At 42.3% G+C, this 24,282-nt stretch overlaps 3 protein-coding genes across 4 annotated transcripts; 1 reads left to right on the top strand and 2 right to left on the bottom strand.

The window, feature by feature from the left end:
- Nucleotides 1-955: 955 nt before the first annotated feature.
- LOC125512186 (tyrosine--tRNA ligase 1, cytoplasmic-like) lies at nucleotides 956-7,007 on the bottom strand. Its single transcript, XM_048677268.1, has 9 exons — nucleotides 6,717-7,007; nucleotides 6,308-6,576; nucleotides 6,098-6,179; nucleotides 3,572-3,677; nucleotides 3,367-3,449; nucleotides 2,275-2,414; nucleotides 1,962-2,067; nucleotides 1,745-1,804; nucleotides 956-1,414 (listed from the first exon to the last, which is right to left on the bottom strand). Exons 1-9 carry the CDS (start codon nucleotides 6,879-6,881, stop codon nucleotides 1,412-1,414), a joined length of 1,014 nt encoding a protein of 337 aa, XP_048533225.1. The 5' UTR covers nucleotides 6,882-7,007; the 3' UTR covers nucleotides 956-1,411.
- Nucleotides 7,008-7,120: 113 nt separating this feature from the next.
- On the top strand, nucleotides 7,121-9,868 carry LOC125512187. Its single transcript, XM_048677269.1, has 5 exons — nucleotides 7,121-7,318; nucleotides 7,848-7,900; nucleotides 8,994-9,173; nucleotides 9,265-9,351; nucleotides 9,427-9,868. Exons 1-5 carry the CDS (start codon nucleotides 7,265-7,267, stop codon nucleotides 9,584-9,586), a joined length of 534 nt encoding a protein of 177 aa, XP_048533226.1. The 5' UTR covers nucleotides 7,121-7,264; the 3' UTR covers nucleotides 9,587-9,868.
- A 680-nt stretch (nucleotides 9,869-10,548) lies between these two features.
- On the bottom strand, nucleotides 10,549-14,686 carry LOC125512188 (PTI1-like tyrosine-protein kinase At3g15890). Of its 2 annotated transcripts, none has more exons than XM_048677271.1 (4): nucleotides 14,320-14,686; nucleotides 13,629-13,773; nucleotides 11,542-11,804; nucleotides 10,549-11,457 (listed from the first exon to the last, which is right to left on the bottom strand). In XM_048677271.1, exons 1-4 carry the CDS (start codon nucleotides 14,352-14,354, stop codon nucleotides 10,788-10,790), a joined length of 1,113 nt encoding a protein of 370 aa, XP_048533228.1. In that variant the 5' UTR covers nucleotides 14,355-14,686; the 3' UTR covers nucleotides 10,549-10,787. The 2 variants fall into 2 exon arrangements, with proteins under 2 accessions (XP_048533228.1, XP_048533227.1); XM_048677270.1 differs by having other exon boundaries at nucleotides 13,629-13,788; nucleotides 14,320-14,685.
- Nucleotides 14,687-24,282: the final 9,596 nt, after the last annotated feature.

The raw sequence follows: 24,282 nt of genomic DNA on the forward strand, positions 1-24,282 counted from the left end.
TGCGGCTGCGGGGGAGGTGACGGCGGCGGCGAGTGTTGGACGGGGCCGGTGGCTGCCCTTGGCCCGGCGTGGTGCCGGGTGCCGTTAGGGCCGGCGCTGAGAGCGACGCCGTGGTGCCCGCCGAGAGCGAGGCCGTGACGCCCGGCGCAGAGGCGGCGGTGGTGGAGGAGTTGGCGGGCAGCGGTGGTGGTGGCGGTGGAATTGGCGGAGACATGGTCGAAACCCGGTTACCTGATACCAAATTGGTAGGGCTAGGGTTCCTACCGGCTCTACTCCGTAGGTTATACGGGCAGAACAGCGAGGGTTGGGGGCGAGGGCGGCGGCTCCGGCGCGTGGGCGCCGTCGCGAGGAAGAAGAGGGCGGCGCGGCTAGGGCAAGGTGCGGCTAGGGTTTCCGGCTCCTCTGAAGCCGGGCAATAGGATAGAACTATCTTTATTGCTTAATTCCAAAAGGTATCTTACAATCTAATATTTATAACCTGAAAACGACTAGCCTAAGATAACTTGTGGGCCAAGCCCTTAATCTACTGCCCAGCGGGCCTCCTCCGGTTGTATTGTAAACCGGTCATAACAGTATCCCGATTGACCATGCATAACTATCTAGTGGTTTGAAGTCCCAACTTCGGCCACGTGAGTCAAGATCACACTAGTGGTGTGTCTAGTACGGGCACTACTGCAATCTGGGGAGTTGCATTGCATGTTTATGTTTACTCTTCCTCAAAGTTACAGTATTAGTTAGCTGATTTTTAATCCCCCTTTTACCTCCTTGGCATGCTAGAATTTTGACATACTGAAGCTGAATTATTACTCATTCCCTATTTCATACCTCTGTAGAGAAATATAAGATCATTTAGATCACTAAAGTAGTGGTCTAAATGATCTTAGTGGTCTAAATGATCTTATATTTCTTTACAGAGAGAGTACATGTTTCTTCAGCACTACCATGTTTGCCGACTTCTTAATTCATCTGAAAGATGTGATGCACTAACACTAGAACACCAATGCTTGAAAGCAAAGGACATACAGTCAACATAGCATGCTCTTGCAGAAATGCTGATTTATCTAAAGAATACACCAAAGAATGCTTTTAGTTGGATAGCCACTTGAAGTTGTGCAAGTGTTCAGTGTCATTCAGACACAGTAATGGAAAATCCTCCATCTGTATCAAAATATAAAACCTTTTTGGGTCAAGATTTAGACCCAAAAACGTCTTATATTTTGATACAGAAGGAGTAGCTCAAAGTAGACAAAATTCCTTGGAAAAAACCCATACATAGTTTCTAAAACGGTTTCTTCCAAAATATGTCTGTAGTTCTTGGTTATCTTGATTGCAATAGTTTGAAGTACACATAGCTCTAGAAATGATTGTGTCCAGAACACGCATAAGCTCTTGGTTATCTTGGTTGCTCCTCTCACTGCAAAACAGTAATTGTTCCAAGTTAATTCGTCGCACATTTGTCAATGTTTGCCATGATGTATACAATACAAAATTGCAATTCGATTTGAGTAACCACTGTTATACTCAAAAGAGCAAGCAAATGCTACTAAAATGCATGATTCAAGAACTCAATTCAACTAAAACCTGAAATGAGTTCGTGAAAATCAGATAAAATGCTTACTTTTTAAAACTGACAATAAAATGCTTATTGGCCTTGGAGGCATGATGCATGAGGATGGAAGTTCTGTCGGATGACAACCAAAATGATTGTGAGCATTCATGCAAGTGAGTTTTAAGGGGCATGTACCTTTACATCGTCACACGGACCTTTGGCTTCGCAATTTTTCTCGAAGTGATCACGTACAAGCTGTTTACATAAGGCACTGGTAAGATCTTTAAGGCAGTATACAAGTATTTTCGAATAAAAGTAAAAGCATGGAATAAACTGAACATGACTGTCAAACAAGTCCACTTTACCCCCTGTTCTACTACAAAAGAAACATTAACCGGGAGGTGCCTCTTACCTGCAATATCTGGTTTATTGCTTTTGCAAGAGCAGGTTTCAGATCACGGGGATGTAGAGTGCCACTGCCGTAATCCTCGCGGAGTTCTTCGATTCCTACGTAGGTCCTGCTTAAGAGCAAACAACAGATGTTACAGTTGAACACAGCCATCAAAATCGTGCCATATCATTGGATTCTTTCTTGACATGTATTGCGGTAGGCAGATGTTTGCAAGAGCTCTTGCATCAGTTGCAGGCTTGCAGCAATACAATATTCTGCTAGTGTTTTTCTTAGGGAAATATTTTGGTTCCTTGGGGAAAAAAAATACTGTTACCTGTTACCGCCATCAGGTGGGACCACCTCGAACTCTCTAAACCAAGGGAGAACGATATGCTCTACGTACTCCAAGCATGGGTTTCCTTGAGTAATCTTGGGAGGGCAGAAAGCCTTCTTTATCTTTTTCGTAACCTCAGACTGCAATAAACAAGTTGGCCATGAAATTATTGTCACCACGGAAGAAGAAAAAATGCACACCATAACATTAGGCATGGATGTTTCCACCAGCGCCGGTCCTGGAGTTTCGGGGGCCCCGGGGCGAACTCAAATGAATGGGCCCAGTGACAGCATTGGAGGAAAAAATTGATTCCATACATTGATAAAAAAAAATATTGCAAAGCTATAATAAACAACGGTAATTTTCCTTGGTAAATATCACTCCAAGTCATAAATAACAATTTCATACTTTAGGTGTAAATCAAACATCATAAAAGTCATGGAGCATAACAGAAAAGAAATGACATACTAGCGAACCTCCAAGCCTCCAGTAATCATGAGAAATGGCTCTGTGCATTTTTTGATGCAAAATCATGAAATGAAACTGTCAAGATAAATGTAGTCTATTTCAAACACAAGATTTTGTTCCCTTGTATGCCCTTTTTATAATCAGAATATCTCTTGATTTATTGTCAAGAGTGTCCCAGTTTCTAGGGTCATAGATATCAAAAGGAGAAGATCCTTGTTCATCTACACTTGCAGGATTCTCACAGCCACTCAAATATTTATAGGAGTCTCATATGGGCATTGTTTTCCTCAATTGTGGTCTCATTCTCAGCGGGTTGTTGTTGGCCTTGTGCCCCCTTTTTTTTCTGAGCAACTGCCCTTGTGCCCGTGTGCGTGCCTGCCTGCCTTCACAGTTGGGCTTCTGCTGGAGATAGGCCTCCCTGCCTACAGAATCTTTCTTTTTTATTTAGCATTTCATCAAGGCCCATATGTATATATAGCAGCACTAGGTCGGGGCCCCTAATTTGACTGGGCCCCAGGCCGTCGCCCCTGCTGCCCTGGCCCGGGGCCGGCCCTGGTTTCCACTAATCAAGAGCTCAGTATAGCAATGCTGGGAGGAAGTAAAGATAAGTTTTGTGAGAAAAACCTCAGTGTCTTCCATAAAAATAGCTGACAGTGGATCCTTCTCTGACATTCTCTGCTGTCCTTCTTTGAAACCAGGAAGCACATCTATAATTAGCGTCAAGGAGAAACACATTCTGACAAACCAAGCTAATATCTCACACCACATAGACATATACATTAATAAATCTGTCAATAATATCATTCTCACGAAAAACTATATAGGATACGATGCAACAGAAATATTGGTTTATTTGCCCTTCCAATGTGCTTGCAGTATCCTCTGGCCATCATACTCACCTCTCTTTGATCCATGCCCATCTGGCATATGTCTGCCTACAAAAAGAAAATATATTTTGATAACTATCATGATTCTGCACACCATGACGGCTTTTATGGTATCCCCAATTCGTCTTGAGCCATCCATTTTTGTGGATCCAGATGTCTATATCAATTTATACTTGTGGCAATTAAAATCTAAGTAGTAAAAGATAGTACTCTCTCCGATCCGTATTATTTGTCGCTCAAATGGATATATCTAGCATTAAAATACGTCTAGATACATTTGTTTGAGTGACAAGTAATATTGATCGGAGCGAGTAGTAGTGATCTGAGCGTTAGAATCAAGAAGGACTTGAAACAAATCCTATACGAAGCACTCGCGCCTTCCAGGTAATCTAGATTCCCATTCCCTCTCTAATAGTAACCTTCAACCAAACAAGTTGTCTAGGGAAATGTCTGGAAAATGAAAAGTCCAGTTGAAGGATTATGAGTCATATTAAGTGACGTCAGAGGGATAGATCAAATTATCTTTCCTATTTATAAAGATTGGACTTAGTGATCGTCCGTTCACTAATCTCCTAATGTCCGCCTACCACATTTGCCAACTGCCAAAACTCATCAAAGCTAGCACACAAAGATTATATATTGAATAAACCAAATTCGACCTTATGTTCCCGTGATCCCATGGCGTAGTATGGATACTTTGCTAGTTGACTCATAATTTTGTCTATTTAAACTGAAGCTTAGTCGCATGAAAAGGAAGTGAACCTCCTAGAATAGCCATCTCCAACTCCAAGAAAAGTTCCTACCCGAGTGCAAAAGCATGAGACATACTTACATGAGCGATGGAGGAGGATCGCTTTTGGGGAACAACGTGTGGCCGTAGGTGTGCATCACGGGGTCGCCACACGGATATTCTACTGGTCGATTGTGATTGTGGACGACTTAATGTGCCTTTTTTTCTTTTCCCTTTTCTCTTTTTTCATTGCATTATGTATGCAATTTGTGATGTGTTTTTTTGGGTCAAAAGGGAGTTTGGAACCCCCGACTTCTGCATCTATTGATGCACACAACAATTTTTATTAAAGTCGTTGCAAGGAAAAGAGGCTAAAGTCACCGATGGCAAGAGTACAACAAAAGCAACTACGGCATAATAACCATTAACCATTACAAGATATGAATGCAACACCTAGGAGTAAGTCGAGTTCTTCCACAACAACGCCTTCAAAAAGGCCTAAACACCCTCATGCCACCGTTTTCATGGAGATAACGTGTTCAACAAGATAACGATGCAAGTACGTCGCTGCCAAGTTTGGCCAGCAAAGGCTAGAACAAGCGTTTTCACCCCTGACAATGATGTGATGTGGTGTGTATTTTCTTCAAATTGTATATACTGTAGATGATGAAACTTTTTTGCAATACACTTGTGTTGCATCTCAAGATTTTGTATCTCAAGGATACGAAACACAAGAAGAGCACCTTCTTGACATGGAAGAGGAGGACTTTATTGATGCAACTCCAAAGGGGAGAAATGGCAACTACACTACCAAAGAAGACAAGTTATTGTGTGAAGCATGTAAGAAATTTGGTGCCATGGAAGGAGGCATATGGGAGGATTCATGAGTGGCAATGGTGCCAATGATGCAATGGAGAGAACGGAAGCACTAGTGATGACAATGGCGACAATGGCATTTGATAACTCTATACATTCATGTTCCATGCACTTTTGTTTGTGTTTGTGATGCACAATGCTTCCAGTTGTAGGCTTAACTTTGAACTTGAATTTGAATGAATGGATTTGAACTTGAATTTGATATATTGTTCACTATGTGTCTTGTGATATTAATTGTCATGTCATGGTTCGTTTCAATATGTATGCAATTGTGGAGTAGAGAAGAAGGTCGGATTTTAGTGCAACAATTTTAGGGCTGTGTGAATAATGAATAAAATGGCTGTATGCATCACCCTAATGCAGAGACCAGGGGTCATTCTTCTTTTCGGAAAAAAAAATCAATTTTAGGGCTGTTGCAGAAACTTTTCTGGTGCCCAAAAACCTTCTCTCTCCTCATCAAAAACAAGTTTTAGGGCATCAAATTTTTTGGCTACTGTTGGAGATACTCTTAATTAATAAAGTCAGATCGCTACCAAACGAACAATTTCAATGATATCTTTCAGTTTGCCAAATTTATGTTTCCACCTGTTGTCTGAAAATTAGGGGTTGGTTTACGTTTTAGTTTTTTCTATTCCTTCCTCCATGAAGTAGTTTTTTTTCCCGACAATTCCAGAATTCCTCCATGTATAGTAGTAGTTTTTTGACCCGAATCCATGTATAGAAGTTAATGAAAGCTACAATGGAAAAGCTCATGCATAACCCCACAGTAGAAAACATGTACAAAAAGTGTAATATCTCTTTTTTGAGCTGACAAAAAAGTGTACTATCTAAATAGATATGGCAAGGCGGGCGACACACAAACCTCGAGGAAGAGCGTGTCAGCGCACTTCATGATGGGCTCCAAGAGCTGATTACCCGCCACATTGTCCGGATCCGCATGCAAGCTAAAGCAAAACGGCGCAACCATCAGATGCATATTCGACACATTTGAAGTGAAGAAGGAGAAACACCAACTTGAAACTTATAGAACTACACACACGCGATGAAGATGGCCAAATACCCAAATACTTACCTCGCTAACCATCTGACGCTGTGGTTCCGGGAGATCCCCATCACGAGCGGCCAGTACTCGTGCGCGCGCCTGCTCGTCTCCTCGGAGCACCAGAGGAAGTCCATCCCGTCCGAGCTCATGCCCAGGGCTTTCCAGACCTCGATCGCGCGGCGACCGGCGGCCCTGATCTCGCTCAAATCCTTCAGTCCGGTCCGCTGGTCGGCTATGAGGATCTTCACTCTGCATCCGGCCCTGACCATCTTGTTCACATTGATCACCTTCCCAACCCCCTGATGAGAAACAAAAAGAAGAGAAGAAGGGGAGTATGTGTCTCAGTCATACGTACAAAAAATCGTATATAAGGAATTTACTGCAAGAACATGCCGTGCAAGTTGGTCGGGAAGTTGAGAGTCGGAGAATTATCATTGACCTGCCAGATGTGCACGCGGCCGGAGACGGAGGGCTCGAAGCTGTCGAGGCAGACCGGGCTGGGGTTGCCGTGAAGCAGCGGGAGCAGCTCGTCCTCGCCGACGAGCTCCTCGGCGGTGCTCCGCAGCGTCTCGGCGCGCTGCTCCACGCCCATCAATGCCGCCATGCTGCTCCGGCCGCGTCCGTCTGTTTTGGCCTCTAGCCGTGCGCCCTCCGTTTCCTTTGCCCTTTCCTTTCTTTTTAGGGAGTTGTGCCTTCGAATTTGTAGAGGAATCTGGTGTCCGAGTCCACTTCCAACCCGATCGCATTAGGATATAAGCCCGACGGGACTTCTAAAAAAGAAATAAGCCCAACAGGCCCAGGCGGGCGGCCTAGAGAGGGGAATTAATAAAGGAGAAAAGCCCGGCTTTCCTTCCTCCAGCTACGGCTGTTCCCTTCTCGTCCGCACCCGCTTCAAACCCTCGCAAGTATCCACTCCCACGGCGGCGGCGGCGGCGGAGACGGAGGCGACCACAACAGAGCTCCCACCGGGGACGTCTCAGCTCATAAATGGATAGCGGAAGCGACTCCGACAGCGCCCCCGAGGAGCTCACCGCCGTCCAGGTACGTTCCTTGGCTATTCCCTCCGGTCCTGTGAGAAGAGAGCTCGCGCTAGTAAAGCCTAGGTGACGTAGGAGTGTGCGAGGAGTCCGCGTGCTGCGCGTGTGTACTTTCCGGTAGCAGCAAATGTGAAGTGTTCGGCCTAGCTAGGAGTACCTGTACTTCCACGAGCCACCAAGGCCGATTACTACGCCCGGGGAACCGGAATTTGTTGTCTTTATAATTTATATAGACATAAAGGTTCGAAATGAGCCTGGATTTAAATCAACAAAAGCTCTAATCGGCCAAGAGTGGACAACACGTACTTAGAACCCAACACTGCTGGGGATGCAAGCTTTACATAAAGAAGCACAAAATCATGAGCAGTGGGGAGACCCATATAGGAAGACTTGTGCTCATTGTCAGGATCAAGCGAACTTCCGTAGTCTCGGTGGTGTTTTTTCATCTAGCTTCCTCCATTCTTTAATCTAGTTCCTGTCGGATTATGTTAACATGATGCTGAGTGTTCTTTCCTGCTGTTGATGCCTTGTAGGGTGTGGAGAAACATGAAGAAATCAGCAAAGTAGAGAAGGACAGCGCTGTCAGGTTTGTGTCTTGCACTTTTGATACTGTTTGAGTAGACACGTGGAGATGACTTTGAGAAGTTAAACTCATCATGATTTGTTCTGTTGCTCTCACGCCATGTAATTTCCGATTTTCCGTTGTAGATTTTGCGGGTCTCATAAAAAAAATCCTGAAGCCAAAAACATGGCATGCTAGATTAGTCTAATATAAGTGATTTTCTTGTCTGTATCGGTTTATACTGCTTCAGCAGCGGGATGATCACAGGTCATTCGTCATGATGGATGATTGCCTACCATTCATATGCACATTTAGCTATTGTGGCACCTTTTCTGCTGTCCCCCATCCCCACTAGGGATTTTGGGGTAGCATTTCCCAGTATAAATACCTAAAGTTCAGTGATGTTGAGTTCATTTTATGTGTTTATTATATGATTCAGTATAAACACGTAGTTCTATTAGTCCACAAAAAGATGGTGGAGTACTAAATAAATAAACTGTATAAGGTTATGCAGAAATTGTAAGGGTAGAGACCAAATGCTCATGCTCTAGACTTGCAGATGTGACAAGTTGGGCATATATAAGAACATATACTTGTGGGCAGGGGATTGTTGATGGGGGAGGTATCCCCAACACCAGGGCGGTATTACCCTTCCTGGGGTTGGCTGCAGGGATGAATACTTTTCATGCCCTTGCTCTATAACAGGGTAATTCCTCACGGGTTGCGGCTTTGTGGGAAATGTGGTACATCCCCACCCCTTTCACCCTAAACGTAGAGCTTTCTGTGCATACTACCTCAAAATTTTCAATTTCTAGTCCTGCCTACTGAACACATGTCACCGTTGCATTTTGGGCTTACACATTTACCATGATCTCTTCTTGGACCCTCGTGTCATTGGCACATGAGTAGTGCATTTTCAGTGGCAAATCTGTAGTTGCAAATAGGCTTACCCCCATTTCTTGTAATCTGTTGGCAAACGCATGTTGATTCTGTCTTTTTGGGAACATCCATCCAAACTGACTATTTATATATACTGTTGACTTATGTTAGTCGCATATTGATGTCACTTTTCCTGCTGATGGTACCCTCTCTGACCTGACAATGTGTAATCCTGTAGAGCAACCCAGGAGGAGAAAGACCGGAGGAAACGCTGGGCCCAACGGAAAACATCCTCAAAACCGAATAAAAAGAAGCCTCTGAAAGTAGAAGATAAAGATACAGAAGTGGATGAGGAGACACATGCTATGCCTGGGACACTTCCCAAGAGCGTAATTGAAATGCTTGCAGCACGTGAGAAGTATGTTTACCGCCTTCAAACTGCCATACATTTAAATCCTTTTTAATCTTTTTGGACATTATTGCTTACCCTGTCTTCATATTTTTTTCAGGCAAACCTTCTCATCAGATTCTGAGGAAGAAAATGTAAACCAAAAGGTCCAAAAGAAGAAGAAAAGATTGAAAACTGCAACTACTGGGTAATTTTCATGGTCCTGTCTTCTCGTATGATATTCTTTTAAACTGTTATTCTAATGGTTGCTAATGTTTATCAGACCTGAAACAATTCTGCTGAAAGATGTTCGGTCAACGGAGCACATTAAAAAGGCCCTCGAATTCCTGAGTCGCAGGAAAAACCAGGTGCCAAGATCCAATGCAGTTTTGAAGAATCCTAATGCTATGCGTCTCTTTAATAAACCTAATTTCACGAGTTGAGTGTGGCAGTCCGAGGCAGTTTCTGAATTCTGTGTTGAGGCTCGTCTGGAAGACTGATATGGTTGACAGGTTGAGATATCAATTGTTTTTATGTGTTTGATGAGAACGAGTCATATATGCTTGTGATTTGCAACGCCACATGGGTGTGATGATGTATAATGTCCATCCTCGTTAGAAATCCTATGCTCTGTAGGTGTTGCATGTTTTTTGACCTTTGAGCTATAGTTATGTACGGATAATGTATCACCTGTGAGCTGAATGCGCATAGTATTGTTCAACACCTCTCCATGGTCCACATTACTGTGAAGCATGTGTTTGCCAGTTCATATTCCTTTGGGAATGAGATTTTATGTTTCCCTGCATGCGTTGTTATTATAATTAATTTTGCACTACTGTCTTGCATTTTTCTTCTTTGTATTAAATTTGTCAATTCAGAGATTTTGTCCGTAGCTTGTTTCAGACTCTTATATTTATCAAGAATAATACTCCCTCATTCCAGAATATAAGGTGCATAAATCCGTGAAAGTCACAACATATGTATGTTTGACTAGGATTCTGGAATAAAATATCAACATTCCTGATACAAAATAAATAAAATATAAAAAAACATTTCAGGATGGATCTAGTGATACAAGTTTGATACTATAGACATTAATGTATTTTCTAAAAACTTGGTAAAACAGGCACAAATTTGACTTTTGAAAAAGTTAAGACACCTTATATCGCGGAACGGAGGGAGTATAACATAGAGGTTCAACATATATTATATTCAGAGATACTATCTGTAGCCTATGGCAAACTCTATGTGAAAATATGTTCTCCATGTGTGTTTGGACAAATTTTGTTTCCCATTGACCATGAAGAAATCATGACAATCATGGTAAAATCTGCTTGAGTGAAAATGTCTTTTGTGCAAGTGCAAGTCGCTAACCGTAGGTTTTGCACACTAGACAATTGATGAGTTAAATTGAGTGAGTACAGGAACTCATGAACAGCTTGTTATTGTCGGAACCAGTCCAATAAGAGTCTTACAAGCCACATCACAACCATTGCCAAAAGAAATCAACAATACACGGAACCACAAGTACATCTCTAGACTGGTGAAGGGCCCAAGTAACTTGCCAACAAGAAACAACCATACGCACAGACATACACAAATCACACATCCCAGGAAGGGATATACACACCTTTGTGCATCACACTACCTAGCTGAGGGAACCGTCTCGCTCGAATCAGTCGCCTCCTCGATGGTATCCTCTTTCGATTCCTTCTCTTCAGTGATGGCGTCCGAGCTGCAGGGGCCAGAGGTGCCCTGGACGGAGCTGGTCGTCTGTTGAGGCTTGAACAGATCGTCATTCTCCAAGATGGAGAACTTCTCGGCAGATTCCCCCTTGAGCATCTCCACAACCTCGGACATCACCGGCCTCTGTTCTGGCTTGGTCTGAGTGCAAGCAAGCCCGACGAGCACCATCCGCTTCACCTCGGCCTCGGCAAAGCTATCCCCCAGCTTTGGGTCAGCCATCTCCTTGAACTTCTGCTCACGGGCGAGTGGAAGCGCCCACTCGGTGATGGTGAGCTTCGTCGTAGGGTTTATCTTCTCGACCGGCTTCTTTCCGCTGGCAAGCTCCAGCAGGAGCACTCCGAAGCTGTAGACATCGCAGCTCTCTTTTGCCTTGCCAAGCATCGCATACTCCGGCGCGAGGTAACCGAGAGTGCCTTTCACCTTTGTAGTGACATGGGTCGCACCATCTGGTATGAGTTTCGCAAACCCGAAATCGGCGACCCGCGCTTGGTAATTCGCATCCAAGAGAACGTTGCTCGCCTTGACGTCTCTATGGATGATATGTGGGATCGCATGGTGATGAAGATAACTACAAGGTGCAGAGGTATTTAAATGTTATTAGACTGCTGCATTATGATGAATGAATATTATAAAGTGATGTTGAGAGGCTTACGCGATGCCCTCAGCCGAATCAATGGCGATGTTCATTCTTCGCTCCCAACCAAGATGGCATTCAGCTGCATGCTGTCCGTGCAGGTGAGAGTGCAAGCTCAGGTTCTGCATATAGTCGTAGACTATCAGACGCTCCTGGCCTTCAGCGCAATATCCACGTAAGCTCAAGAGGCTCTTATGCCGCACTCGTGCCAAAACCTCGACCTCGACAGCAAACTCCTTTTCAGCCTTGTTGCTCCAACTCTTGAGCCTTTTCACCGCAATCTGTTACATGGAATAAACAGTTGATGTGCGGGTGGGGAGGAATTAATATGCAATTTCTTGACTTTACATGGTACAAATACAAGGTGCATACTCTGATAGTCACCACATGGCACTTCAACTGAAACGTAACAACTTAAAACTTCCAGCGAAATAAAACAACTACAAACTTCTCATGAAATGTAACAGCCATAATAAAGTCGATAACAAACATAAAAAGCTAGGCAACAGCAACACTATCTTACAAAAAAATTGCTCATTGGTTACAATATCCAAGTAAGTAAAACAATATCTGCAAAGGAGATTAAGTTGAGCAGTTCTAACACACTGTCATTTATAAACAACTTCTGAAGATAAACTTCTACTCCCTCCGTCCCAAAATAAGTGTCTCAACTTCGTACTAACTTTACATGGAATAAATACAAAGTTGTACTCCCTCCGTTCACTTTTGTAAGACCGTTTAGACATTTAAGACAACACCCAAAACAGTTCAATTCCTGCTGTCTAAAGCGTCTTATAAAAGTGAACAGAGGGAGTACTAAGGTTGAGACACTTATTTTGGGACGAAGGGAGTATTTAGGTATTCTGTTTTATCTCCCTTTAATATGCTCATAGGATTCAAGAAAAACACAAGCTACCAAGTTGTGGGCTTCTAGTAGTTTTTAGTTATGCACTTATGCCACTGCGCCACAAACTAGCAGGTAGATATATGGCCCCACTCTACCCCGTTCAGTGATCATAGCATGTGTCACGACATTTGGGGTCCAGGGCCACCTGTCAGTGACACATGATGGGGCATCGTTTATCAGGAAGGAAACTAAGACGTGGCATTTTGATCAAACTTTCCTTAATTCTTTACTTATTAAGTTCATCCCAAGTCAACCTCTTGCCTCATCTGTCATTTAAATATATCCATATGAGACTACCAAGATGTCATTTACATTTCTACACCTAGTACTCCCTCTAGTCCTTTTTACTCTGCATATTAGGTTTATCCGAAGTCAATCTCATCCAACTTTGACCAAGTTTATATAAAAAATTATAGACATTCACATAACAACACTAATATCATTAGACTCATCTTGGAATATATTTTCATATTATATTTATTAGATATTATAGATGCTAATAATTTCTAATATAAATTTGGTCAAACTTAGCAAAGTTTGACTTTCGGCAAATCCAATGTGCAGAGTGTAAAAAGGACCGGAGGGAGTACAAGCAGATACTCAGAACAAACATATAGTGATTGTGTGGCTTTGTCAAGGCAGCATGATTGCATCTACCCAGGCCATATATGCTTTCTAATTTTCTATACCTCCTCGGCTGTATTCACACTTAAAAATTATGGTCCTATCTAGCTTGTGATCATGAGACATCTACCACAAAGCTAAGGCTATATCCTTGGTAAAGTGAATGCATAAAAAAGTAAACCAACAGTTTTTTCTGACTTGAAAAGTAAACCAATAGATGAAGGCGAGAGAAAGTCAGTTTTCCACCAGACCAGAAAGTTCGTTCTTTGCACTTTCAAAGAGTGTGGGTCCAGTTTGGATTGCTGTTCACTCTCAAAGAATATTCACGGGCTCTGAAAACTACAACCATTTTAAATTTCAAATGGCACTAGAGACCAGAAATAAATTAGGAGGTGAAACTAAATTCAGCTAAATCACAAGCACCAACAACCGCGGGACTCCACTTCATTGTCCTGTTCGTAGCAGTAATAATAAAAGACACTAGAAACAACAGATACAACAAATCAGTGTGCACATAGCATAACACAAGTTGCGGCATCTTGCATTTCTTATTTTTTTAAGAGAGGGACTGCACCTGTGATCCGTCCCAGAGCTGGCCCCAGTAGACACTACCGAATCCACCTTCACCAAGCTTGTTATCATAGTTGAAATTGTTGGTCGCCAACTGAAGCTCCTTTAGTGAGAAGATGCGCCATGTCGTGTCCTTCTTCTTCTTCTTCCTGCCGGGTTGGGCCCTAAGAACAGATTATTAGAACTTGTTGAGCAGATTCAAGTACTTGTTGAGTACACTAGGTAAGGCCGCAATGTTAGCACTCTATCCAACTATCCCCCCTACAAAATCTGAACAATTTCCTTCACAGCAATCTTTTTTTGAACAAATTACTTATGCATAAAAATCTGCACTCCATTCTATCTACAGCTCGTTAGCTGACAGCTGCAAATTAACAGCAATATTCCCGATAACAACAGTAATTTTTTTGTACTAATTTATGAGCAAATCAGAAATGAAGCTCACAGATTTAGGAACCCCAACCTCAGTATTTCCCCAGATTCAAAATCAATTGCTAGTCAAGCTAACCAAAAACACATAATAATCTGATAAAGGGAGAATTCGTAAGCTAATGGCTCCAATTCAACCTCCCACACAAACCAGCAGCAGATAAAACCCCCACCCTTGTACCCAACCGACGACCCAAGCTTCCACAAAACGGCACGGAAATTACACTTCTACTTAGTAAGCTATAAAGGCCCCCGTTGCCACTCACCCGTTGGACCGCTTGCAGCAGGAAAGCCACCCCATCCCCAGAGGCCGCGCCGGCTCCGGCCCGCCCCGAATCTCTCCCAAATCAGCACCAGCCCGCGTGAGCCCTGACGCGGCGCCGCAGGAGAGCCCGCGGCAAGGCGGTCGCGGCGGGAACCTCCACTCGCCGTCGGTGGCCGCAGGTCAGCGGGGGCAGCACAGGAAACTCAGTGGAGGGAGAGAGAGGGGGGGAGATGGGCAGCACAGGAGTTCTCGCTCTCGGGGCGTTGTCGGCTCCCTCGACGCGCACCGCTCCCCCACTAGCGCACGCAAAGCAGCCGAGGCGCGGTCCGCTCACCCGCGGGCGGTGACCCGCCGGGGCGCGTCGCCCACGCGGCGGCGTCCGATTGGCGGGTTTTGAACCAATGCGGTGACGGACCCAACGGTCGGGATTAAACCGGGGGTGGTGAGGTGACGCGGCGGGTGATGGGCCGGGGTGGTTGGCTGCGGCCCTGTGGCTGACGGTGGGCCATGGGTTGTGGCTGGGGCCCCGGTTTTTGTTTTTGCTTTTGTTTTTTAGGAGATGAGGGTCCTAGCTGGCTTGCTGTTGGATGGCTACGTTTGACCAAAGATGAGAAGATTGCTGGAAACACTTTGCTAAGATAAGCGAAAATAATGGGGAATAATGTTATTTTAGATGGATTGGGAGAACAGTTCTCGTCGAACGTGTGTAATGTATTGATTGCCTCGTTGTTTTCTTGTGCAAATTGCGTTGCATCTTACACTATTGTTTAGCAAAACATTCATTGGCTCAGAGAAATCAGTGCTAATCGCTGTTCATTTATTTTTTGACAATTTAATCCATGTTCATTTATGCTACTCCCCCGTCCAAGTGCATAGGCGCACCTAAGGAAAATTATAGTATAATCTAATAATACAAGTCACTATGCATATGCATCTCGTTCGCCCCAAGTAACAATTTCGCCCGTGAAAAATAGCCAATCAAAATCCAACAAAAAACCCTTACTTCACGTGATTAGTGCTGCCTTAATTCCCATAACTAATGCAGTTGAAACCACTGCTTGCCATGCACTGGAGGTGCTCGTTCCGTCGTTCGGTTCCCACACTAATAAACCGACTTCAATGTAGTAAGAATCCGTCCCGTCGCCCCACCCTATAGCGTCGCTCTGAGCCAGTATTGACATGGCGTGAATGGCTGGCCAAAGCTAGCGCCTCGAACACAACACTGTTGTGAATGTTGCATCATTCGACCGACAAGCACTAGTGCCCGGTCACGACCGCTCTAGACCGGTAGGAATGCGGTGCGGAGAGCGGAGTAGCGGTTTGAGCAGGACGAGAGAGACAGTTTTGTGTGGGCCATGGTTGTCGGACGCCTACATGGCTTTTAGTTTATGAATGCGGCACAGAGACCTTACTGCCAGTCTACCCTACATTGCAGCATCGCCGAGCATCGGGTTCGACCGACGCCAATCAGAGGTATAAAATATTACCATTATGAAACTCAACAATTTCAAGGTGTTGCCATTGCATTTATGAATTCTACCATTTATGTTAGAAATAATGAATGATTATTGGCTTTAAGTTTATTGCAGAGTCAATTACACTGATGGCGCTAGAACTTGGCGCAAATGGTCACTTTGATGCTAAAAGTTGTGGTGTACATTAAAGTGGTGCAAAAACTTGGTTTTGACGCGCAAATACAGTGCTTATCTCGTTTCTATGCGGAATCGATGCTGACTAGGCATGCGGGGCCCGTTGTCAACCGCTAGGCCGGAGAGAAGGGGCATGTGGCCTGATTGTTACAAGAAAACACACTTGAAATATATATTTTTGACAAAGAACCATGTTAACTAGGAGAGGTGACATTTCGTTTTTTTGAACTCTATGACCAGGGGGTCCCGGGTCCCGCCTATCAAAAGAGAGCGAAAACTAAAGGTAAAGCGTGCCTACTAAGAATTGAACCCACGACCTACAACTAGCACAAAATCTGGCTAGCCACAACAAACATCACCTTTGTTTGTTTATCATGGATAACAATATTATATGTATTTTACCACAACACATGTGGAAATTAATTTGTTTTAGGGAAACATCTGGAAATCAAATGGACTACAGAAAGTGCTCCTCGTTTCTAAAATTTGTTTGTAAAAAATAATTAATAAAAACTATGTTCAAATATTTGTGTGATATAAATATTATATGTACAAACTACAGTTGGTATATATATATATATAGTTTTTATTAATTATTTTTTACAAATAAATTTTAGAAACGAGGAGCACTTTCTGTAGTCCATTTAATTTTTTATACCACTTTATTATTTTTAATATACTTTATTAGTAATTATTAGATACCCCAAAATGAGTTCCATGAAAAAATTCATGTGAGTCTATATATTTTTAAATGTTTACGTATATACTGATGTGTTTGTACGTGAAAAAGGTATATTACAAAAAATACATCGTAGATGATATTTTTTCAACAAAACTCGTATTAGGGTATCTTAGAATATTTAATGAAGTATATTGAGAATAATAAAGAGGTATAATTAATGCGTATATGAGGTATATTGAGAATGGGAGTACATACTCTCAGGAGTACAGAAGAGGAGTCCTGTATATTTTAAATATTTACTTAATACGGACAATTAATAAAATTTTAAATGTTTATTGAATAGAAACTTTTAATGAATACATAAATATTATACACTCATGGATTATATTTAAATTATACAAAATGGATATTCATACAAACATTTTAAATTTGAAATTATGAATATTTTAAATTATGCTAATATTGAAGTATACAAACTTGCATATAATTATTGAAATGTTTGTATAACTAATATATTTTTTTGAATTTTAATTTTAGAAATATTTTATTATTTGAAATTATAAAAGAATTTATATAATTCATAAATATTATTTTAAATATATTCATTTTTAAATATTACGTGAACAATTTGTAAAGTAAGTTATTTCGTTTTTATGTAAAATATGTATAAAAATATTCGAATGTTATTATTTAAATACTGAGATTATAATTTACATTTTTTAGGGAATCTGAAATTATAATTTACATACTTTCTACAAATAAATTTAAAAATCAAACAGGTACAGAATGGGCTGCACTATCTGCAGCCCTTTTGTGCTCCACATCCGCCGTGACTAGTAGATATGATTTTATTATCCATACAAGACAAATGAATGTTGTGGGTTTAGTGGCTAGCTGGCTTGCTTCTGTGGTGTTCGTTTCCCATGTGAACATGGGCTTTTTTGTGAAAAATAATAATTTGAGGGTGTTTTTGGAAAACCCAGGCCACACGCCCCCTTCTCCCTGTCCAGTTGCTGACAGTAGGCCCACGCGTCTAGTCATTGCCGATTTCATATACAAATGAGATAAGCACTGTATTTGCATATCAAAATCAAGTTTTTGCACCACTTCAATGCTCACCACAACTTCTAGCACCAAAGTTGGTCTTTTGCGCCAAGTTCTATCATCACCAGTGTAACTGACTCTTTATTGTACATTTTGTTTTTTTTAAGCCGAAGGCTTCTTAGATTATTTGAAATATTTTTGTAGGAATATCTACAGGACTATTTTTACACATTTATTTGAATTTAGAGCTCTTACAATTAGTCCAATGTGATTGCATTTGTATTCACTCATATCATTGCATATTCATGGGTTTTGTGCTCTTCTGAAATTATATATTGTATACTTCCTATTTTGTCCGTTTGGTATTGTAGAATACATCCTTCAAAAATGAAAAGAATTCTTTTGAAAATTTACTCATGAATGAAATACTGAGGCGTGGTCATAAAGTCTTGTGCGTGCAAACCACCTACTCCTAGTAATATTAAGAGGCCTTGAGTCTTAGTTTCGCTCCGGGCTCCGAAATATTAGGTTTGGCCCTGCACTCTGGCGACGTTCTCCTGCCGCAACAATTTGGCAAGAAGCAAGTACAGAAGATTTGAGCGGGGAACAAGCAAACACCGAAGATGGGCTCTTTCCGAAGATGAGGGGAGTGTCACACCTGTATTGCCAAGAAATGGATTGGACTCAAGTTATGTCGCCCAAGTGACATGTAAGTGTGGGACCCACAAGCTGGGTTGGTGAAATGTGCACCTTCGAGAGGGAGGGGCATGTGATCTGTGTGCAATTTGAATCTCATCTGCTGATGAGGACATGACTACCTTGGATACGACCAAAAATATTGCATACATGCATATTTGTCAGGTGATTTCTAATGCAAACTATTCAATAATCTATTTATGTTATCCAGAACAAAAATACTTCACACACTTTTGTGTTTTGTCTAATTGCAGGTGTATGGGACATTTGTACAATCCACATATGAAGACAAGGGAAAAGGACAAGTTTAGGTTGTGTTCAAAAAGTCCTCTCACGTCACTTTTGGGCCAAGAGAAGATAGAGTCCAAGTCTCTCACGTTTTGGATTCAGATTCGGACTGCACAGACATACCTGACTCAAAACGCCAACAACTTTTTCATACGGACTCCGAATTGGGTGATTTTTTTTGTTGGAAACTAGATTTCGTGCTCTTTCCAACCCAATTGGATTCACCTTCAAATTCGTCCGGAGCGTTGAGTTACAGACGAAACAATCTGACGTTGCAGCAGAATCCGAGTCAAACTACAAGCCCAAAGATGTTGCATCACCTCCACTTGGGCCCATGAGCCTTGTACGACCTAGGGTTAGTTTTAGACTGCCTTGGGACGTCCTCCCACCTCCTTGGCTGCCACCCCTTGCTCCTATATAAGTAGATCCATCTAGTAGCTTTTTCCTTGGGATTTGTTTAGTTAAAAGTTAGCCATTGCAACTTCGTGTACTTCGTTTGTGTCCAACGACCAGACCAAGACCGCTTCCGGATCCCCACCATTATCAATACCTCATATATATTTGCAATATTCAGATTGCTTTATCATATTCTTGCTCGTTCTTCGATTGCTTGCAGGAATAGACCTTCGTGGTTAGGCTGACCGTGCTTCCGGCATCGTCAGTAACCTCAGGAGATTGGTTTCGCGATTGCTAAGGCGCAACGTCGTGCACGTTTGTAGTCGGATTGTCAAAGTCGTCTCCACCAAATCAATAGTTATCATCTCATCGAAAGATCGGGACACCCTCGCCTCTATCAAGTGGTATCAGTTTTCAGGTTACTCATGAGAATTTCCAGTTTTCCTAGATTAGATTTATTTTCTTACCTATTGTCCAAGAAAAAGCCACGAAAAAGAGTTAGATCTATTCATCCTTGGTCCAAGCCAGTCTGAGCCTTTGCAATTTTCTTTTCATTGCTTGCATAGTTGAATTATCGGTTGCATCGTCGTGTCGAGTTGCTGGTCTTAGTGTCTAGTTCGTTTAGAATTTCGAGTTCTGTTCACATTAGTCACGCCACCGCTGCATCATTATCTCTTCCGCTGTCCACCATCCATCCATCAATTTCCACCACGTGCTACCCACCATTCATTGTCATAATAATAGTTGAGATCGTTCACATCTTCACTTGATCCAATCTGTATCTTATCTAGTTTGTTTTGGAAAGAGGGAAAAAAAGAGAGAGAAAAAACAAGAGAAAAAAAACGAGAGAAAAAAAAGAGAAAAAAAGAGAAAAAGAAAGTCAGAGAAAAAAAAGGAGAGAAAGAAAAAAAGTGTGAGGAAAAAAAAGAGAGAAGAAAAAAAAACAAAATTCTGATCTTTTTAGACTCAATCTCATAGTTGAATTCGGATTGGAATCTGTTTTGTGCACTGTTCAGTAAAACAGGCATAACTTCCTCATACGAAGTCCGTTTTGCCTCCGCGAGTACTCAAACGAAAGCTAGCGACGAGCCGCATCTAAATAGTTGAAGAAGCTAGTTCAATATTTGGCACCTCAAAATCGGCTTCTAAATAGGTCTTTTTGCTCTCCGAAGTTTATGAACACAGCTTATTCCAGTTTTTCAGGACAGTTTTTGAATTTTTTGACTCCTCATATCAACTCAGAATTGAGTGATTCCTTTTGTGTTTGAAAGCTTGAGTCAATACCATTCTTGAAAAAAAATCGGCACAAACTTTTTCAGAGGAAAGTTGGAGACAAAGTTGTTGATATATCCTGCTTGGCTGTTGTTTCACATCATTATCTTTACTGCCGTTGTGATCTTCACTTATATCTTGCTGTCCAGAGCTACTTAGTATCCTTCATTGATGCTAGTTGTGCTATGACGTGACCTCATTAGTGTTCTAGGCTCGCGTCTCTAGTTCGGTCTAGCCTAGGACCAGCATAGTACCGTCGTTGAGCGTTTATTCAACATTGCATCTCTGAATTGATTACTGCTAATCTTTTGCTACCATATATAGCCAACCCAGCTCCACATATTTCTACACCGTGTATACGCATGTTCCCCTGGCAATCGCTTTACACAATTTTCGGAGTTATTGACACCGCTAGTTGCCTGTCACCACCTGCCGCATGGTAAGAACTTGTAAGATATTGATATTTGCTTTACTGTGAGCACTTTACAACCACATCCTAGTAGTTCATAGGAACATTATTCTCGAATTTTGGTTCTTGTTTCTACTAATCATGACAGGTTCCAGAGATAGAAGTTCTTGGACGACGGACACATCTTCACCATCACGAGAGTTGGGACAACACACACAAGCATATGGTCAGGTTATCTCTTTACCATCATTTGAGGGTAGATTTAATCCTGCTATTTATCTAGCTTGGGAGCTTGAAGTAGAACAAGTTTTTAGTCACCATGATTTTTCTGAACTTGAGAGAGTACGAGCTACCATTAGAGCATTTACTGGTTTTGCTTCTGTTTGGTGGAGTGTACATTGTAAGAAAAACATTGATAACCAACCCACAACTTGGAAAGTTTTGAAAGCTGTAATGAGACAACAATTTTTTCCTCCTTACTATCGTCGTGAATTGCGTTGCAAATTGGAGCAATTAAAACAAGGCAGTAACAATGTTCATGCTTACTACCAAGAGTTCAAATCTTATATGCATCATTGTGACATAGAAGAATCTCAAGATGATACAATGAATAGATTTTTTGGTGGTTTGAACCATGATATTCAGGCAAGATTTCGGTATATTCCTCGTTGCATTACTGGTATGTATGTCCGTGCTTGTACCTTTGAGAGACAGATACAGGAGGATGCATTGGGTGACTACAACAACTACTATTCCAGTTCATGCTCACCATCGCCGGTTGGTTACTCCACTATTGCACCTACTAGAGCAGCCCCACCTCGGATTGTGAGCGCAATATCATCTCAAGAGTATGGTACATTGTCAACGTCCGTACCTACATCAGCTACATCTTTGCGAGGTAACAGTAAAGGTATTGATGATATAACTTCACATGAGAATGAAGCATGCCTAGTTAACTTGAATGCATCATGTGTTGAGTTACCTGTTGATTTGAGCACACCACCTATTTTAGAGACTCTTTTTACTGTCATGAATGCGTCATGTGATGAAACAACTGAAATATCAACAATTTTGAGTGCACCCATTGAATTAATTGTTGATGCAAAAGAACCAATGTTTAATCATTTTGATATGACCTCTAATCTTGATGATGATTCTGTGTCCAATGACTTATTGCATGTCTGCTTATTTAAGCATGTTGTAGCATGTAAATTTGATGCAAGTAAGGTTTATTCATCGAAATTAGGATGGTTTAATGATGAACATTGCCAATCTTTTGAAGAGAATAAGAGCTTCACTTATATGTGCAAACTGAGTTCCAATATTTTCATGCCTTCTACTTCCTGTGATAATGGATGACATATACATATACAACATGTACACCTTGTCTCTTTTGTTAGCCACATTTCAGATTAAGCAATGCCGAGGACGGCTTTATTTTCAAAAAGGGGAGGATGATGAGGACATGACTACCTTGGATACGACCAAAAATATTGCATACATGCATATTTGTCAGGTGATTTCTAATGTAAACTATTCAATAATCTATTTATGTTATCCAGAACAAAAATACTTCACACACTTTTGTGTTTTGTCTAATTGCAGGTGTATGGGACATTTGTACAATCCACATATGAAGACAAGGAAAAAGGACAAGTTTAGGTTGTGTTCAAAAAGTCCTCTCACGTCACTTTTGGGCCAAGAGAAGATAGAGTCCAAGTCTCTCACGTTTTGGATTCAGATTCGGACTGCACAGACATACCTGACTCAAAACGCCAACAACTTTTTCATACGGACTCCGAATTGGGTGAATTTTTTTTCTTGGAAACTAGATTTCGTGCTCTTTCCAACCCAATTGGATTCACCTTCAAATTCGTCCGGAGCGTTGAGTTACAGACGAAACAATCTGACGTTGCAGCAGAATCCGAGTCAAACTACAAGCCCAAAGGTGTTGCATCACCTCCACTTGGGCCCATGAGCCTTGTACGACCTAGGGTTAGTTTTAGACTGCCTTGGGACGTCCTCCCACCTCCTTGGCCGCCACCCCTTGCTCCTATATAAGTAGATCCATCTAGTAGCTTTTTCCTTGGGATTTGTTTAGTTAAAAGTTAGCCATTGCAACTTCGTGTACTTCGTTTGTGTCCAACGACCAGACCAAGACCGCTTCCGGATCCCCACCATTATCAATACCTCATATATATTTGCAATATTCAGATTGCTTTATCATATTCTTGCTCGTTCTTCGATTGCTTGCAGGAATAGACCTTCGTGCTTAGGCTGACCGTGCTTCCGGCATCGTCAGTAACCTCAGGAGATTGGTTTCGCGATTGCTAAGGCGCAACGTCGTGCACGTTTGTAGTCGGATCGTCAAAGTCGTCTCCACCAAATCGATAGTTATCATCTCATCGAAAGATCGGGACACCCTCGCCTCTCATGTACCACATCTTCTTCCTCAGCAAGAAACTATCTCACCGGACCGTTTCATTTCTAGCCTTCAAAAACCGCTCCCCATATGTCTAGTGGTCGGCCGTCGGCACTCTTCTGGGTGGCGTTGGCATTGATTGCTACAGTTGTGTCTTGCAGCGGGGCGTGTGGATGGCGGTAGACGGCGACGTTCCTCTTCTTCAACCTTGGATAAAGATGATGACACCATGATCTAGTTGACGCGGGGAGGAACCCCGACCGACGTGCCACAAAACGTCGGTCTCATCGCTTGCTACGGTCCGGTTCATCGATTTTAAAGGCATCGTTGTATGCGATGGTGCTCCGTCGGATCTGGGTATGGTGGTTGTTCTCCTTTTCCTCTAGCAATGCCGAAGGCCGATGGCGGGAGACGATTTAGCAAAGCACAAGGTTCTCCACTCGCGAAATTGTAGTTTTACTGGTTGCAGGATCTTTGGTGCAAAAATTTACTCTCTAGTAATCTATATCGAAATCTTTAAAAAGACTTATATTTAGAAACGGAAGGAGTATGTCCCATGTGGTTGTGACATATGTATGGTTATTTGCACACAGATCACAAAGATGTATTATGTTTGTCGAATAAAATATGTATGGTTATTTCTCAAAAAGAGAAAGAAAAACTACGTATCTCACATGCTCCTCTGTTTCCCATCTTCTTCCTGTTCGATCCTCTACTTTGATTGGTTGGTAACATATTACGCGCACATGTTCCTCTGTTTCCCATCTTCTTCCTGTTTGATCCTCTACCTTTGGATATCTCTCAGAAGAACTCCCGAGGAAACCTTCAATTTCGGACTGGTCAGCAGAGGTCGACTGCATGCCGCCGGGTCTGACCGGACGCGCATGGAGTAAAAACCCTTCCCTCCCTCATGCCGCCGTGCAGTGCAGTGCCACCCACGCAGTGGGCAAAACCAACACCAACACCAGCACCACAGTCCCAACAGAACACCTCACGTCCGCCGCGACGTGCGACGCAAGAATGGGAAAAAGCCAACGGTCTACGTTTAGTCGCTACCACCTCATCTATAAAGCACACCGCGTCCCAACATGCAAGCCTCACTTCAA

This window comes from Triticum urartu, chromosome 6, assembly GCF_003073215.2.
Source record: "Triticum urartu cultivar G1812 chromosome 6, Tu2.1, whole genome shotgun sequence".
Lineage (NCBI taxonomy): Eukaryota > Viridiplantae > Streptophyta > Magnoliopsida > Poales > Poaceae > Triticum > Triticum urartu.

Coding starts and splice junctions, on each gene's coding strand:
- LOC125512186 (XM_048677268.1), bottom strand. CDS start 6,881: ATGGCGGCATTGATGGGCGTGGAGCAGCGCGCCGAGACGCTGCGGAGC. Junction 2,068..2,274: donor CCACCTGATGGCGGTAACAG/GTAACAGTATTT, acceptor GCTCTTAAGCAG/GACCTACGTAGGAATCGAAG. Junction 1,805..1,961: donor CAATAAACCAGATATTGCAG/GTAAGAGGCACC, acceptor TTATGTAAACAG/CTTGTACGTGATCACTTCGA.
- LOC125512188 (XM_048677270.1), bottom strand. CDS start 14,354: ATGGGGTGGCTTTCCTGCTGCAAGCGGTCCAACGG. Junction 11,805..13,628: donor AGCTCTGGGACGGATCACAG/GTGCAGTCCCTC, acceptor TCCATGTAACAG/ATTGCGGTGAAAAGGCTCAA. Junction 11,458..11,541: donor GATTCGGCTGAGGGCATCGC/GTAAGCCTCTCA, acceptor TGCACCTTGTAG/TTATCTTCATCACCATGCGA.
- LOC125512187 (XM_048677269.1), top strand. CDS start 7,265: ATGGATAGCGGAAGCGACTCCGACAGCGCCCCCGAGGAGCTCACCGCC. Junction 7,319..7,847: donor AGGAGCTCACCGCCGTCCAG/GTACGTTCCTTG, acceptor GATGCCTTGTAG/GGTGTGGAGAAACATGAAGA. Junction 9,174..9,264: donor ATGCTTGCAGCACGTGAGAA/GTATGTTTACCG, acceptor TATTTTTTTCAG/GCAAACCTTCTCATCAGATT.